The sequence below is a fragment of the Micropterus salmoides genome, unplaced genomic scaffold, assembly GCF_014851395.1.
Source record: "Micropterus salmoides isolate LMB-PRFRI ecotype aquatic unplaced genomic scaffold, ASM1485139v1 Ms_hic_scaffold_20, whole genome shotgun sequence".
NCBI lineage: Eukaryota > Metazoa > Chordata > Actinopteri > Centrarchiformes > Centrarchidae > Micropterus > Micropterus salmoides.
This window is the reverse complement of record NW_024041151.1, coordinates 8167472-8186451: the sequence shown is the minus strand read 5'-3', so window position 1 is coordinate 8186451 and position 18980 is coordinate 8167472. Positions and strand designations below refer to the sequence as shown.

Genomic DNA, 18980 nt, shown 5'->3' with positions numbered 1-18980 from the left:
GAAACAAAATTTTGTGTTATAAATCCATTTTTAAGACTGCAGATCACAAAGGTTCAATCATAACTGAAGTCAGGGATGCTTGATTTTTAATTGGCTACTTTTTTCACACAGTAATTACCTTTCTTTTTTTAAACTTACATTTTTGTTAACTTTTTCTATTTACACAGTGACTGTTGTTGTGTTTTTCATTGAAAACAATAACAGAGACTATAATAGTCGGCCAGTGGGAGGCTCATTGTTGCAGTACTCATCTTTTGAGTTTGAGTGAGAATTTGATTGAATTGGAATTGAATTTAGTTTGGATATAAAGATATTTTGCTATTCATTTTAGTAATTCTGAGCGTTCCTTGTGGTGGTTGCAACCTTCCCTGTGGGTATGCATAACTGTTGGAGAAACATTGTAAATGTGTATTGTGTATACGTGAGAGAGTATTTTATCCATTCAGACTGAATGTTATGATGTTGAATAATCATAGTTTTGTTCATTTCATTCAGTCATTAATGTTTGTGTGCCCACGCTTTAGCGCTAATGGTAACTGGCCTAATCCAAACCTGAAAATAAGATGCTGATCAGGGCTGACAGTAAAGGCCGCTGTCTGTAGAGAACATATTCAAGTCCATCTTCAGATACTATACGATTTCGGTGGCTGTGAATGCAAGACAATGCCTAAAACTGTATCCTGAGACTGAAAGTGAAGTGCACCTTGGGAGAGAAACAAAGAATTAGAAGTGCGAAATTTAAAACTTTAACATCCTAAATACTTAATCAGTTATTGAATTGTATTGCTGTGTCACTGATCTGAAATCGTATATTTCTCATGTGCCTTCTTCAAATCCAGTATGAAAATAATCTTTTAGCCCAAAGTTTGGATTTTGTCAAGAAGAAGGTACATTGATCTGCTTTCCGGACAACATGATTATGGCAGCACAGTACAGTGTATCTTCAAATTCAGTGCAACAGTGTTATTTCCTCATCCCTTTGCAATTGCCAAGCCTTTTGAAAAATCACAGGCTGATAAGGCTCAGCTGGATGTTCTATATAATAATCGCTATCCAGATATTAACCTGCCTTCAAGAAGTGCTCGCACTGATAAACTCCTTAGAATGATTTTAGGAAGCTGTCGAGTCTTTACAGACAGTAAATCGGACAATTTCTGTTATTTTTCGGGGAATAGGCTTGGTCTAAAATTCCAAAGACAAAATAAAAGAAGGGCAGAGGCTGTAAACTAAACACCAATTCCTTTGCAGCACACTATATTCTCTGACCTATCACAGAAGAGAATTTTTATTTTTGTCTCTGATGAAATGCTACAGGAGATGGAAATGAATGATAGAACTCAGGAGATTATTGAAGGGCAGAGTGAAAGAAGAGCAGAGAGGAAGTTGGAACAGTGGGGATATCTGTGCTTATAGACTTCAGCTGAAAGGGTGATACCCTGAACAAGAGATAAGGGAAAGAGGGGATAAGGGAAAAAGAGGACATTGGAAATGTAGAGGGCGATGGGAGAGTAAAAGAGAGGCTGGAAATGGATACCAGGTTGGTTGTCTCGAGAAGGAGAGGATAGCGGCTCCTGCAGATTCATTGATGAAGAGATAGTGATTGAGGGAAAGCATATGAATGCAGGGTGGAGAGAGGAAGTATGGATATCTATTCCTGTTGATGCATCTGTCAAAGACTAACTCCACTGTTGTGTATTATGATCCTAGCTGGCTGAGAGATACCATCACCCAGGCATGAACTCAGGACAAAGAAAGAAAGGTGGGGACTGGTGAGGGAAAGTGAGATGCCTCAGAGGCTCTGTGTCACAAACTATTAGTTAAAGAAATTGAAGTCAAACAAATGAAGTGGCCCACAGAGTGAAAACTACTTGTGTATGCAAAACTTGCTCCTAATAAGCAGACACGCGGTTTTTGGATAAACATAAACAAGGCGACTGGGGGAATGACACAAATAAGCACTCGCAGCATTTTAATGGCTGAATTATCATGATTTTTTATGCACGGAGTAATGCGTCCCTTTGGTTCCAGGATTAAGTATGACACACACAGCTGGGACCAGACTGAAGATGTTGCTGGGAGCATGTTCCGCTTGTCTAGCAGGGTTCGTCTGTGTCTGGCCCTTAGCCAGCCCTCACAGCCCCCACATGCTGAGCTGCATGCCGCAATGTCACATCACACAAACATTTCCCCAAAAGCTGAGTTCACATCAGACAGACGCGCTCCTAAAGCTATATGCTTCCACCTCAGCCCACAGCCCACGCCGTGTCACCCACTATGTACACAGCTGCCTCACGAGTATCCCTCAGACAAACAGACTTCTGTAAATCCTCATCCAACGTGGTGTTAAGTACGGCAGAGGCATCCTGGACCTGATTGAGCTGCCAGACCAGTCGAGATCTGCTGAGCTGCTTGAATCAGGAGCCACTTGTAGCTGGCAGTGGCTGGCTCCCTCTGGGCCTTTTCACAGATTCAGCCAAGGCAAAACAATGCCAAAGCTGGGAGAAATCACACCACAGGCCCTGTGCCAGACAGACCAAAAGAAAGACATAGAAAGAAAGAGAGAACGAGGGCAATGTGGGATAAGTGAGCATCAGCATTGGTATATCTCTTCCTGACTCCTTTATAGAGGCAACATTAGAGCCATATTAAAGCACATGATTGAAGGGATAAGTGGAAGCTGCTCCACCTTGAGGTTTGTTGTCAGGGCTTTGTGGCGCTCTGTCAAGGGCCACTGGCATGAGCCTGAAGGGAAGGCAGAGGGAGCACAGCAGAAAGAAAGGCAAAAGAGAAAACAGGCAGCTGGGGACAGGCTCGTGGAAGGAGCTGAATGGATGTTTGTATTCCTGAATGCGGAGAATCGACCGCATGTCATCAACATGGCTGAGCAGTTGTGAGGGAACCTGGGAGTCAGAATGTCTTTCTGATGTCTCTCCTTTGTTTGTCTTGCCTTCAGCGGAAACACCATGACCCTTATTCAAACAAACAATAGCCACCCTTCTATTTGGGTGTGCATTTATTAGTTTTTCATATATTCTTGTTTCAGTATGTGTATAGACATTTATGCAAACTGAAATTATATTTTTTATTCGCATTGTAATATGGAATGGGCTGAGATGGAAAGCATCACTTTTTGTTTTCTTATTTTATTTTTGTTTAGTGGTCAGAAATGTTCTCAGTATGTGCCAGAAAAAGGGGCTTTTGGAGTGAATCTGCAGAGCTGCAGCTCACTCCACCCTCTGAGTCAGTTTGTCTGCTTTCAGCATAAACATTGCATCAGGAAAAGTAGACTGTTTATTCATTCGTTTCTTCTGTTTTCCTTTTCATTAATAAAGATGAGGAGGTCTGATTGTGAATTAAGAGACAACATGCCTAAACCCATTCCCTGCTCTCCTAAGTGCTTTAGGCTATTGTCACAATCAAGTAGTGAAATTGCTTTTCAAAAAACACTAAACTTTAGAGGTTATATCAAAGACAGGTATGAGGTGTGAGGTTAGTTATTTTTAACAGTTGCTTACAAAAAAAAATGTACGTTTTGTATGTATGACTCTTTATGCCAGGCCATATATGGACCAAACCAGTTTTCCATTTATGTATCCATTGCTCTTAAATACATGTGCTGTTATGTTTAACTCTTCTGAAACAGCAGAACACGGAAAAGGAGTAGAAATAAAAATAACTGTTTAGTTTATTTACAATTCCAGAGAATGTGCAATAGTGAGATCTTGCTTGAAGTCCTTTGTGAGACAGGTATGTGGCAAGAGCTGGACAGGCAGCAGAAAACATAGGTGAGGCACCGAAAGAGACAGGCAGCCATCTCCCACAGGACATGAGCTTCTAAGGCAGAAGCCTCAGAATCAAAAACTTTCAGGCAAAGATCAGGCAGCAAAAGGCAAAACTGCTCACAGGGTTCTGAAGGAAGGCCATAGCATGAGTACCACACGAGAGGAGGTAATGTATTAAAGAGGTCATATTATGCTTTTTGGCTTTTTCCCTTTCCTTTATTGTGTTATTTATCTTTTTTTGCGCAAGTAAAAGGTTTGCAAAGTGAAAAAGCCCAAAGTCTACCCCAAAGGGAGTTACACTGGGGATACACTGCTCCTGAACCGCCTGAAAACAGCTCCAGCCTTTACTTCCATAAACTATCTGCATCACTTTTTAACACTCGTCATAATGCTCGCCTTGCAGCTAGTCAGGCACACCCTCAAAAACACCAGTGGAGAAACACACTGAGCTGCAGCGCACACAGTGACGAGAAAAATGTTTTTTAGAAAACTGAGATGCTTCACTCTGTAGCTAAAAGGGGGCAGTCAACACACAGGTGAAAAGAGCATAACATGACCACTTTATCATGTGTTTTCCAGAAAGTTATATCAGTGGGTTTATTATAACATTTGCAATTATACAAGTACTAAACTATCTTTACACTTGTTAAAGCACTTTGTAATTTGTTTTTTAAAAGTGTTCTACAAATAAGGATTATTATTATTATTATTATTAAACTAAAATGTTACATATTAAACCTTTAATTAACAATTAGTTATGATTTGTGTACTTTCAAAAACTGAATAAAGAAAGTCCAAACTGAGTCAAAATAAAAGCTGTCTAACTGTTAAGGACCCGTGGAATTATTTGTTTACATCTATTGCTTTGGGTCCATAGAGTTGAACATAAGTAACCCAATGACGCTGCATATTACTCAACAAATTTGCCCCCTCACTTGAGTATTTCCCTGCTGTTAAATCTGCCTCTCTCTCGCTTAATCAGACATGTTGATTAAGTCTCTAATTTGTAGCGGTGGAAAGGAGGAGTAGATGGAATACTGTGTGTGTATTGTACACAATATCAGTCAGTCATTGCAGAGGATTACAGTGTCTTCAGAGAACATTTCTGTTTTACATTACTTCATTAGGCTCCCTTTGATAACCTTTCATTCCACATTATTAGTTTTCATTTAATCCCGGCCCATGCGTAAGCTGCTGTCTACAGTGTATGGCATGAGAGAAAACTCTTCTACAAGTGTAGGGCTGCGTAATTAAGCAATAAGCCACAAGAGGCCAAGCTTTACAGTGATCTTTGAACAGCTGCTCTGAGATGTGTTGTTAGGCATGACTTGTTAGCTGTACTAAAAATCTGTGTAAAGTGCAACCTTTATTGATTTACTGCCTTCAGAAAATGGTACATAAATGTCATACACTTCAATAGTAGTAGTAGTAGTAGTAAATAGTAATATAGAATATTTAATTAAATTAATATCAATAGAAATGTGTAACATTTGTATTATTTAAGATCCTTTTGTTACTATTTATGGTCATTCAATATATTTACATTCTGTAATTAATTTTCAATATAGTTTTCATTATTTGAGTTCACCATTCCTGCACGGGATTCAAATTGCCTTCTACACATGAGGGATTTACAGCAAAGGATGCATTCAGCACATCTGTTGGTAATTTTATCTCATTGATATCAGCCTCACTAATTACTGTTAACTCAGCCGTATCGGAGCTTTAAGTTACTGCTAATGCAAACCCAACATTTCCTACAGCTGATAGCACATTAAAGGAGACCTAGTGTACTTTTCCATATTTTATGACTTATCTACAGTGTTATAATGTTGGATGTTCATGTTAAACATGGCCAAAGCTTCAAATAATGAGGTTAAAGTATTTAAAAGAAATTCCTTTGCACCGCACAGCTACGCTCACTCTGTCTGTACAGCCTGGTAAAAGCATCTACAGCTTGTTTCAGACAGAGGCTGAAATGAAGGCCTGCATGAAGAGCCAGTATAAGATAGAAAATGATTCTTTTGAACTTAATCATGCAAAGCTGCTATACAGGAGTACAGAACAACAGTATAGGACTGGAGATGCAGTATAATAGGTCTCTTTTAAAAGCATTCTGCTGAAACACATTGTACAGTCTTACATGTTGCAAGAAGTAATGGAACCAGAAGTATCAGTGACAGTAAGATAAAGAGTTGCAGGCGAAAGGTAGCATATGATGGAAAAATACTTTTCCAGTGCTTTTCCACCATATGACTTTTTTTATGAAAACAATATGAGTTTGTTTGGCTTTGTTTGGCTGCACTGTAAATGGGAACACCACTCTGTTGTATTTCTGACATATGGGCTGGTCAAACAGTGTTTGTATTAGTATTTAAGTGCACTTTCTGGTACCCTTGGCTCGAATACTGGTTTTCTTGAGGGGTTGGGTATTTGTTATTGTCACTCCCCATTGCCCCTCAGTGCATTCTTAATTGTATGCTGCAGGAAGTGAGGAAGTTGGAGATTTGACAACAAACATTACTTGTTCATAACTCTCTAGTTATTAATAAATCTATTCAAGTTGACTGACTGAAGTTCAGGTTTCTGCCGTGCTAGACAGACATCACACACAGTATGTTGGTTGAAAGCTGCAATTTCCGAGATACCCAATAAAGCCACCCTATTATACATAAATGGTCCAAGCCTGTCATCTTTTTGTGCATAGTCTGGCGTAATTGAAATGCCAGGCTTTTAAATTCCCATCAGTTGCCTCAGAATATGCACGCGTAGCTTGTTATCACAGACTATATATAGATTAACAAATGACCTGGGTGACATTAAGTCAAAGTTCTGCTGCAGAAAAATAGATGATTTACTTGTCATAGAAAGTATTTGTTTGCAGATGCGGTATTTAATTGCATTGTTTTGCTTTTCTTTTCTACCTCTAAATTATAGCCAGTTCAATTTTTTTCAAAAACAAAAAATGAGTTGTTCACTCTCTCCCTTAAAAAATAACAGGCTGGTCCGTCTCTCAGTTAATGCCTCCACTGGAGAGCATTTAGTGTCACTTCTGTATAAATGGATTATGTTTTACAGATATTGAAAGAGGCTATGTGGGCTCACTAATAATTTTTGGTACGACCAGCATTTTGCATTGCTGGCCATCTGTTTGCCAAAACTGAACTTTTAACAAGCTTTTGTCAAAAGACCAGTAATGACACAGATATTTGCATTGAAGTTGAACCTGGTTGTAGTACCATTCTCTCCTCTTCCTTCTCCCCCTGGCAAATGGCAGATCTGTTTACTGCTGATAATCTTATCAGATTCAAATTTCACTCATCATTCTGTCCTTACAAATCTTCATCTCCTTGATTAATCATTCCTGTAATATAATGAAAGCTGATCTAAGCAATCAACCATCTTGTCTGCAGGGCTAAAGATCCGTGAAGTTATGATCAACGTCTCACGTCAGCAGGTGGAGGACTTTCACGGCCCAGAGGACTACTGGTGTCTGTGTGTCGCCTGGAGTCACCTGGGAACTTCCAAGAGCCGCAAGGCAACTGTCCGGATCGCCTGTAAGCAACTCCCTATCACTTTGATACCAGACTGACCTTATTGTCCCCGAAAAGGTTATTCTTCAAAATAGTGCCATGATTTTGTAGAAGGCGTTTTTTCGTGTTCATGTGTGTGTGAGGGTAGAAGGTCACACGTGCTCCTTCATGCTGTTGGAGTTGTTCTTTAATGCTGGCTGTTTATTCTCTTCCCTAGACCTGAGGAAGAACTTTGAGCAAGACCCCCAAGGCACTGAGGTGCCTCTGAATGGCATGATTGTGTTGCACTGTCGTCCCCCAGAGGGAGTGCCTGTGGCTGAGGTGAGGGCTTCTTGCACTTCAAACAAGTAACATTTTCTCCCGTGTTGCCTGGAGAGGAGCAGTGTTCTGTCTGGTTTACTAACACAACTCAGTTTTCATGATAAAATGTTTTGTTACTCTCCAGCCACAAACACATATGCACTTTCCTCCTCAGTTTAGTATAAGTCAGAGCTGCATTTGATGAGCTAAAGAGGCCTTTGTTTAGTTTCATTTCGATCAAGTTAGATTGATCATTCATATACTGGGAGTAATATCTGTCCACGTGCTTCACTATGTTTCTTTGTTATGTTCTCTGGTGAAAGGATGTGCGGCTATAACTTATTTAGATGTCACATATTCATTGCACATCATTTCCTCTCTCCCTCCTCAGAGGGTGTGTGTGTGTGTGTGTGTGTGTGTGTGTGTGTGTGAAAGAGAGAGCCTGTCATTGCCATTTTAATTTTTACTATGAATATAAAATGAGGCTCTTGTGGACAGTCCTGTTGAGTTGTGTGTGTTGTGCTGTGCTCCAATGTGGTGTGCCTTGATGTGAACACTCGGTAGGCAGATATGTCAATATCAAAGTCTGTGTGCCCAAGCATCTGAAGCTTTGCATTTACTTAAAGACACAGTCCGTGATCCATGCATAAACAAAATGACAGCCCTGCCAGCAAATTTCAAAGAACAGTACTGGAACCCTGCTATTACTCCAAAAATGACTGGCAGGTTTTTACATACACTGACTAATAAGTTATAGTTAAAGCTTTGTTTACATCAGTGACGTTTATAAGCAGCAGTGAAATACATATAAACACATACATTGCTGATTTTTCATCTTTAGGTCAATCTTTTTAATTACATTCAGCACAATCAGAAGAATCTTTCTTCACAAATGTGTTTTCCAGCACGTTAAATTATGATGAGGTTGAAGAGCTGACAGTAAACTTTGCTTCAAAATATTTCTCTATGAAATTATTTTATTCATGGAAAAATAAGCATAAAGAAGAATAAAACATCTTCAGATAGTATTTATTAAGCGTCTGCTCCACAAAAAATCTGCCATCTTCCCTGAAACAAGCAATATGTGAACAAGCCCGAAGACGTCTGCAGTAAAGTCCTGGCAAGTCATTACTGCTGAATTGGAGGACTTTATTAAAAGGGCTACAATTCAGCACTGCTCATCTCAAATTCAAACTGAATGTCACCATATATACCTGAAATGTATATACCAAACACTTTCTCCAATCGCAGGCATTGTTGGTTCTGTATTGTTGGATTAATAAAACATTTATCACAAAAGAAATGTAGATTAATGCTTTGAGACTCCTTGAAGTTGACCAAGGACTCCCTCCACAACACACATAATGCACGTTAAACTTTGTTTGAGTATTTTATGTATGTGTGTGTGTGTGTGTGCGTGTGTGTGTGTGTGTGTGTGTGTGTTGAATGATTCAGCTCTCACAAATGGAGCATCGGTGTACCTCGAGTCTCCCCCATGCATTGTGGTCATCAAATAGGCAACTTCTCATGCATTCATTAATGTGACTCTGGCTTACAAAGAGAATGGTAATTGTAAATAATGCAGGGACAAATCTAGCTCGTTCTAGTATGACTCGCACCGGGAAACAAAATCTCACATCCAGAGTTGGGTATGTGGTTGTACTTTTCTCTTTTCATGACTTTAGGCATTGCTGAGATGTTAAAGCCTTTTTTGTAACCAGGGCTGTGAAATTTGGCTCAGAGAGAAGCTGTAGCTCAGCTACAGTTTGAGGTTAAAGAATTGAGGTCATGATTCAGTGTGATTCGTTGAACTCTATTTGTATTCGGAGGCATATTTATTTTGGTCATGAAATTTATTTGAATCTTTCATGCTTCGCAATTTGCAACACATCCTGATGAAAATGAGTACTTGTGATGTTGAAGAAATGCAAACAGTTAATTTTTAGAGCTGACAATAAGTGCTCTGTTGACAAGATGCAAAGGAAATGAGTTCCAACTTTGCATGCTGTTTTAAGACCTAAACACTGTACAGCCGACTTTACAGCTTGAAATCCCCTTATGTGGCTGCTCTCTTCATGTTCTCAGAGGGAACACTAACAGTAAGAGAGAGGAGAACTTTATCCGCATCTCACTGTAACTAAGCCACCCGGGACTTTGCTGGGCTGCTGTGTAGGATGTTAATGAAAGTCAGAGAATGCCATATTATCTGTCCCAGCAGTGATAGAGGCAATAATCTGTACACACTGTAAGTACAACCACAGAGAATGTATCATAGTAAAACGGCTTAAGTCCACTTCAGTTTATTGCTTACAAGAGTCAAGATGGCAAAATTTTTTCACTTGGCTCCACTTTTTATAGACATTGAGCAATTTAGAAGACAGATTATATTCACTGTAATGTTGACGTCGTTATTTTGTTGGCTTTGATTATAAAATAATAATTACATAATCATTTTCATCATCACCAAACTGAAATAAAAAATCCCTTATGTACTATATGCTCAGTGTTTGTTGTTGTAACTTGTGTACTTATTTGCTTAAAATTGTAATTGCCAAAAAGAAGATATTTACATTGTAATGATTTATCTGCAGTGACAGCGCCCACTACTTTAGTGTTCTGACTAACGATGTTGGTGCTGGTAATTTGATTGTTGCAATAGGCTGTGGCTATGTGGGAGCTCTGAAAATAGTTGAATGTTGAAACCACTTCAATGGCCACACAGGCAGTTAACCAGTTGGTGGGGGCACTGTTAGCTATTGCTTAATATCTGTTATTTGAGCAATCTCATACGTAGATTAGTCTGTGTTGTGATTTGTATCATGAGACAACGTATGGAGTGGTCATTGGCCATCACAACATCAAGGAAAAATATGGGCCAAAAACAACACTGTGTGTGTGAGTGCTGCCAATGATGCAGACTAGGGCTGCACAATTAATCTAATCGCAATTGCGATGGCGTCATGTGCGATTACATAACCGCAAAAAGTGTGCGATTTCATATAACAGAAAAGGTGTGTGTGATGCTGTCTTCTCTGTGTGTGATGCAGTCTGCTCATTATCTCCGCCCACACCAGGCTCTCGCATGTGGCGCTACAAACATATGGGCCTACTGTGCCTATCAGAAAAATGATTCATGGGCAGTGTGCAAGTAACTTTTAAGACAAAAACCTACCGTAACCCCCCCGCCCCACCGCTAATCATTCAAAACATAGTCAGACGCCACCGGAGCACCGAGAGAACTGCCGGTGCTCATGTGGCTCTGTGACAGAGACAGAGAGACTGCCGCTGTCTGCAGCTGAAGCGTTCAGACAGAAGAAAACTGGGAGAAGATAAGGCCCTTTTCGTCAATCGACCAATCACAGCCTGGATGGGGCTTGACATTAAAAAAGTTCTACAGCAAACTTTCAAATCATGAACAATATAATTATTGACAAGTTAGTCCTTACCATTAACAACTTAGAGATCGATGTAGAGCCATTTTCTTGCACAAGTTTTAAATAAATTGATAAAAAAAACCACAGAAATGAAACAGCTGTAACTGGATTTAATATTCAACTAGTGGTAAAATAGTATACTATTATATGAAATTAAAATGAATATAGTAATTAATATAGGCTATTATTGTTATTCTTACAGTATACTATTAACTGAACATTATAGGCTACTCTTTATTTCGCAATTTGACTTTTTCTCCAAATCGTGCAGCCCTAATGCAGACCATGTTGAAATATATATAATTTATATAAACATAAAGTAGCGCATAGTGGGAATCAGTGCTAAAGTTAGCAAGCTAGGTTTTCAGCATGGAAGCTAGTTAGCCTAGCTTGCTAGCTTTCACTTTCTGAGTGGAAAAACCTAACCTCTAACATGCACTTCCTTTGGTCTTCTTCTTCTATCCCCTTAGAATTATCTTGTATTGATTGCACTTTTTTGTTAACTCTTACTTCTTTCCCTAGGCATTTACCCCATTGATGCAATGTGCTATTAGCTCTTACTAGTATGTATTGTCAGTTGTAGATCTTGTGCTGTATTTGATGCTTTGTTGATGCTTGTATGTTGTTTCTCAAATGTAAGTCACTTTGGATAAAAGTGCCAAATGAGTTAATGTAATGTAATGAAACCGCTAAATGGGTCCTTCCAAATGTTGAATGTTGTAAAGGGACGGATGTCAATTCACTAACAGCAGATAGCTACCGCTGACAAAAGAGGGAAACAAACATCTGGTATCAATGTTCGTAGGATATGCTATTATGACGTGCTCCGGTCAGCAGCTTACCACAGTTGACAGTTTGTCTTCTTGTAACACCAACCTTCAGATGATTTTAAGAAAGTAAGGAGAATTTAAATTTCAGTTTGAGTTCGACATTTAAGGCCCACTATCAAAATCAAAATCACTAAAGTATAAAGATCATGGCCATAATGATGTCTGCATTATAAATATAGCTTTATGAAAACAATTAGGACACCATCACAGCCATCAGGGAAACTGTCACAGGAAATTGCACTTTTATTTACTAGACAGTATTTTGTAGCCTCAAGTCAATTTCAATTCAATTCAATTTTATTTATATAGCGCCAAATCACAACAACAGTTATCTCACAGGGCTTTTCATAAAAGAGCAGGTCTAGACCGTACTCTGTGATGTTATTTACAGAAGCCCAACAATTCCCACCAAGAGCAGCATTAGGCAACAGAGGCAAGGAAAAACTTCCTTTTAAGAGGCAGAAACCTCGAGCAGAACCATGACTCAGGGTGGGCAGCCATCTGCCTCAACTGGTTGGGGGTGAAGGAGAGAGAGAGAGAGAGAGAGTGAGAGCGAGAGAGAGCGAGAGAGGATGAGGGCAGGAGAGGAACAGAGAGAAAAAGAGAGAGGGATGGAAGGAGAGAGAGTTGAGGGAGGCAGCCTACATAATATACACACAGCGGTACAGACAGTAAAGGTGATGTTGCTATAGACTAAATGACTAAATGAAAAATGGTATAGATATGTATAGTAGTGTTAATGATAATAATCGTAATCTTAATGATTACAATAACAATAATAACAATAGGACTAGTAACAATAATTGTTGCAGCAGAGGGTGTCGAGCAGGAACACGGGGGCAGCAGGTGACCCGCAACCACAGATCCAGACTCCACAGCTCCAGAGCCAGAAACACCTGCAGGAAGTGATAGGAGGAGAGAGGAAAGGGACGAGAAAGCACAAGACTACCAGAAAGGGGAGAAGTTGTGTTAGTAACGTGCAATAATGGGATGAGGTTGCATACAGAGGGAGAGATAATAGAGGAGAGAGGAGCTCAGTGCATCATGGGAAATCCACCGGCAGTCTAGGCCTATAGCAGCATAACTAAGGGATGGTTCAGGACTCACCTGAGCCAGCCCTAACTATAAGCTTTATCAAAGAGGAAAGTCTTAAGCCTACTCTTAAATGTGGAGATGGTGTCTGCCTCCTGAACCCAAACTGGAACCTGGTTCCACAGGAGAGGAGCTTGATAGCTGAACGCTCTGGCTCCTAGTCTACTTTTGGAGACTCTAGGAACCACAAGTAACCCTGCATTCTGGGAGCGCAGTGCTCTGGTGGGGTAGTAAGGTCCTATGAGCTCTTTAAGATAAGATGGTGCCTGACCATTAAGAGCTTTGTAGGTAAGAAGAATAATTTTAAATTCTATTCTGGATTTTACTGGAAGCCAATGCAGAGAAGCTAAGACAGGAGAAATGTGATCTCTTTTCCTGGTTCCTGTCAGAACACGTGCTGCAGCATTCTGATCAGCTGAAGAGTCTTAATGGACTTTTTCGAGCAGCCTGATAATAAAGAATTAGCAGTAATCCAGCCTAGAAGTAACCGGTGCATGGACTAGTTTTTTGCATCATTTTTAGACAGGATGTTCCTCATTTTTGCAATATTACGTAGGTGAAAAAAGGCGGTCCTTGAAATTTGCTTAATGTGAGACTTAAACGACATGTCCTGATCAAAGATAACTCCAAGATTCCTCACAGTGGTGCTGGAGGCCAGAGCGATCCCATCAAGGGAAACTATCTTTAGGTAATGCGTCACGGAGGTGCGTAGGCCCCAGAACAATAACTTCAGTTTTATCTGAGTTTAACATTAGAAAATTACAGGTCATCCAGGTTTTAACATCCTGAAGGCACATTTGAAGTTTAGCTAACTGATGAGTTTCATCTGGCTTGATCGATAGATATAACTGAGTATCATCTCAATGAAACAATGAGAGTTTATGGAATATTTCCTGATAATATTGCCTAAGGGAAGCATATATAAAGTGAAGAGGATTGGTCCGAGGACAGATCCTTGAACTCCATGACTAACTTTGGCATGCATGGAGGACTCATCGTTAACATGTACAAACTGAAATCGATCTGATAAATAGGACTTAAACCAGCTTAGAGCGGTTCCTTTAATGCCAATGAAATGTTCCAGTCTCTGTAATAGGATCTGATGGTCAATGGTATCAAATGCAGCACTAAGATCTAATAAAACCAGTACAGAGACAAGTCCTTTGTCTGATGCAATAAGAAGGTTGTTAGTAATTTTCACCAGTGCTGTCTCTGTGCTATGATGAGCTCTAAATCCTGACTGAAAATCCTCAAATAAACTATTGCTCTGTAGAAAGTCACACAGCTGTTTAGCAACTGCTTTCTCCAGAACCTTAGAGAGAAATGGAAGGTTAGATATAGGTCTATAGTTGGCTAAAACATCTGGATCAAGTTTGGGCTTTTCCAGAAGAGGTTTAATTACAGCTACATTAAAGTACTGTGGTACATAGCCTGTTGATAAAGATAGATTGATCATATCTAGTATAGAAGTGCTGACTAAGGGTAAAACTTTAAGCAGCCTTGTCGGGATGGGGTCTAAGAGGCAGGTTGATGGTTTAGATGAAGAAATTATTGATGTTAGTTGGTTAGTAGGTTGAGGGAAGCAAAACAGTCTAAACATATATCTGGTTCTACAGCTGTTTCTAAGGTTCCTGAGTTTAGAGATAAGTCGGTGCCAGTTGAAGGCAGGTCTTGGTGAATTTTTTCTCTAATAGCTAGAATTTTATCATTAAAGAAGCTCATGAAATCGTAACTACTGAGAGCTATGGGAATACTTGGCTCAATAGAGCTGTGACTCTCTCTCAGCCTGGCTACAGTGCTGAAAAGAAACCTGGGGTTGTTCCTATTTTCCTCTATTAATGACGAGTACTATGCTGCTCTGGCATTACGGAGGGCCTTCCTATAAGTTTTAAGACTATCTTGCCAAATTAAACGAAAATCTTCCAGTTTGGTGGAACGCCAATTCCTCTCAAGTTTCCGCGATATTTGCTTTAATTTGTGAGTTTCAGTATTATACCATGGAGCTAACGGTCTTTGTTTTATTATTTTCTTTTTTAGAGGGGCTACAGAGTCGAGTGTCATTCGCAGCGAGCCTGCAGCACTATCAACAAGATGATCGATTTGGGAGGGACTGAAATAAGCATAGGAGTCCTCCGTTACTTTGTGACAGACGTCTTCTGTATGTCTGAAGCTGTCATTCTCAACGTCTACATGAATATTAAAATCCCCTACAATAATAACTTTGTCCGTTTTAAGGACTAAAGTTGACAAAAAAGCTGCAAATTCAGATAAGAATTCAGAGTACGGACCAGGTGCTCGGTACACTATAACAAAAAGAACTGGTTGCAGTGATTTTCAACTTGGGTGTGAAAGACTAAGAACAAAGCTTTCAAATGAGTTATAATTTAGTTTAGGTTTAGAGCTGATTAGTAGGCTAGAGTCGAAGATAGCTGCAACTCCACCTCCTCGGCCTGTACCTCGAGGAATGTGAGTATTAATATGACTGGGAGGGGTGGATTCATTTAGGCTAACATATTCTCCATCACCCAGCCAGGTTTCAGTAAGACAAAATAAATCAATATCATAATCTGATATTAGTTCATTTACTAGTACACCTTTAGAAGAGAGAGATCTGATGTTTAAGAGTCCACATTTAATTTTCCTATTAGTTTGCACTATTGCTCTTGTGGTGTTAATTTTTATGAGGTTTTTATGCACAGCTCCTTTTCTGTTTACCTTTGATTTAAATAATTTCGATGGTCGGGGGCAGACACCGTCACTATAGGATTTTCACTAAGTAACTCCTGAAATGGAGGAGCAGAGAAGTGTGTTAGACTGCGACTCTGCGTAGGGTTTTGGGTGGGTAACTGCTGAAAAAGAAGGGCAGAGAAGTGTGTTAGACTGCAACTCTGCCTCCTGGTCTCAACTCTGGGTTGTCATGGATTTGGTCCACTAATAAACTTGGCCAGATTTCTAGAAATGAGAGCTGCTCCTTCCCAAGTGGGATGGATGCCGTCTCTCCGAATCAGACCAGGTCTTCCCCAGAAAGTCTGCCAATGATCTACAAAGCCCACATCGTTTGCTGGACACCACCTTGACAACCAGCGGCGGAATGACGACATGCGGCTATACATGTCATCACTGGTCAGATTTGGCAGGGGTCCAGAGAAAACTACGGTGTCCGACATTGTTTTTGCATATGTACACACCGACTCAACATTAATCTTAGTGACCTCCAATTGGCGTAACCGGGAGTCATTACCACCAACGTGAATAACAGTCTTACTGTATTTACGTTTATCCTTAGCCAGCAGTTTCAAATAAGACTCAATGTCGCCCGCTCTGGCCCCAGGGATGCACTTAGCTATGGCCGCTGGCTTCGCTAACTTCACGTTTCTCAAAATGGAGCTGCCAATGATCAGAGTTGGTTTCTCAGCAGGTGTGTCGCTGAGTGGGGAAAATCTGTTAGAGACATGAACAGGTTGGTGATGACCCGTGGGCTTTGACTGCTTACGACTATTCCTCCTTCGGACAGTCACCCAGCCACCCCTTCCTGGCTGCTCAGGAGATCCCGGGAGGGACAGCTACCACAGGCTAGTCCAACTCAGTATAAATCAGTATAGGAAGGGACTGTTTAAAAACTTTCAATCCTTGTAAATCCACATTTAAAATATAATAATAATAATAATAATAAATAATCAATATCAACTGATGGGGGGCGGAACGGTGGTGCAGTGGTTAGCACTGTCGCCTCACAGCAAGAAGGTCGTGGGTTGAAACCCCGGTTGCCCTGGCCTTTCTGTGTGGAGTTTGCATGTTCTCCCCGTGTCTGCGTGGGTTCTCTCCGGGTGCTCCGGCTTCCTCCCACCGTCCAAAGACATGCGGCCTAGGTTGATTGGTGTCCCTAAATTGGTGTGAGTGTGAGTGGTTGTTTGTCTATGTGTGGACCTGCGAAGGACTGGCAGCCTGTCCAGGGTGTACACCGCCTTTCGTCCGATGTCAGCTGGGATTGGCTTCAGCCCCCCGAGACCATGTAAGCAGGATAAGCGGTTGACGATGGATGGATGGATGGAACTGATGGTTCAGTGGTTCTGGAACAACATTGTCCATTTTCAGGCCTCAAATTTATGAAATAACTGAGGTATTTGCCACATCCAGGAAAATCCTTATTTTATCCATCATGTAGGAGATTTCATGTTAAAAGTCTTTAGGAGAAAACTGTCAAATATCTATATTACAGCCAAGCGAGATCCAAGCAAATAGCTTCTAAGTCTTGCCAGCTCTAAATGAGTGAAGTGAAAATTGTGGCTGGAATAGTAAGGTTAAAAGTTTAGTTGAGGAGAGAAAAAAAGGTCTCCAAAAACTTTAGGAAAAAACAGTTTTACAGTCATTAGCCCCACATTAACTGCCCGAGTATTCTTTACCAAGTGTAATTAATCATCAAGTCTCTCATCCAAAGTCATTTGAAGTACTTAAAATGTAATTATTCAGTGATGAACATAACATTTCCAGAGATGGTGTGGAGATAAACCAAGGACAAAACAAGGGTTTAGCCACCCCGCCTCTAGAATATGCTGCTGTCAGATTTGGAGGGCTCATTTGTTTAATGTGATTTCGTGAAAGTCATTGTTGCAGTGAGAAAAGGCCATACATGACTGAGGGAAGGCGGAGAGGGTGCAGGCACGAGGAAAGTGAAAGGAGGAGGGCGCTTGTTAATGAAACTCAACCTTAATTGAATCAGATGGAACAAAACCTACTGCAATGCTTTGTAATTGTTTTCATGTCGCTTTCAGTTCCCATTTAAATGATTGTAAATGTAGGTCATTACATTAGCTTTCACAATAACTGAATGTTTAGACCTGATGCAGGGAGGAATTCAAATGACTTATATACTAGTATATAATTTTTGTGAGTCTAGCTAAAGATGATACCATTCTGCACATAAACACATTAGTGCTCCGGGCCATGCCTGTTGGCTCTCTCATCTCAACCTCTTCAAACAGCTTGAAGCTATCAAAAATCAACTCGGCTGCATGGTTTATGGACCTCTACTGACCATTTGATGCTGCTTCCAATATATCACGAGTTAGTTTCATTTGCTCTCTCTTCGCTAGCTGGCAATGAACTGTTACTAAACAAGACAAACATTATAGTGAAAACTTTGAGAGGGACACATTGTGGATCAGTTTCAGTTTAAATTAGCTGCTGTTTAATGGTCAACATGATAACCTTGACATCACCAGTAGACCGCTGTAAGGCTTGGTCGACTGGGTTGGGTGAGGTGTAATTCAACACCGCTTGCTGCTATCTCTAAGTCGAACAAATTTGCCAATTAAGCAAATCCGTTTCCTGTCCTCCCCAGGCACTAGCTTATCAGGCTCATTTGAGTCCGTCCTGTCCCTGCCTTCTCATCAGCATGTGCATCTCTATCGCTTTCCCCCGAAGGGCAGACTCTAGGACTGACACAGAATGCAAATCACACTCTGGGTTTATACACTTCCTGCAGCGAACACTGGAAAAGAGTAAAGGAGGCGCAGAGTGAGAGATAAATCAAAGCAAAAACATGAGGCAGGAAAACCAACCAAAGTACAAGACGATTACTTTAATTTACTTTAGTGTAAGAATTCCCTGAGATAAGGGCACCAAAAAACAAACCACCAAAGAGAATTCACATATATTCTGCTCCTATGATCACAGAGAGACAATTCTGAATGAAGAATACAATAGAATACAACTCTAATAAGTTACACCTTTCTACTTCTGTTGTCTACTTTTGCTCACTGAGCTCATATGCCCTTTACAACAATGGAATTAGGAACGAGAATCAAATGTCTGCATAGTTTCCAGAGCAGGGCACTGGTAACGTTAATATGTACTTTCTACTTCTTTAAACAAATGTTGTTGTTATTTTCTCATGAATTAATTCCAGTTCCATAAATGTGAATGTCTGAAATCAGTAAGGCAGTCCTAAAAAAACAAACATGAGACCTTCATTCTTCTATGAACACATACAAACACGCACGGTGTGTT

At 40.3% G+C, this 18980-nt stretch overlaps 1 protein-coding gene across 1 annotated transcript in view; it reads left to right on the top strand.

The window, feature by feature from the left end:
* The window catches only part of LOC119914541 (netrin receptor UNC5D-like), a 182759-nt gene that overhangs the window by 124250 nt on the left and 39529 nt on the right, over nt 1–18980 (top strand). The window contains exons 3-4 of the mRNA XM_038733895.1: nt 7196–7339; nt 7533–7636. Coding sequence (XP_038589823.1) covers nt 7196–7339; nt 7533–7636 — 248 coding nt within the window. The remainder of the gene's footprint in view (nt 1–7195; nt 7340–7532; nt 7637–18980) is intronic.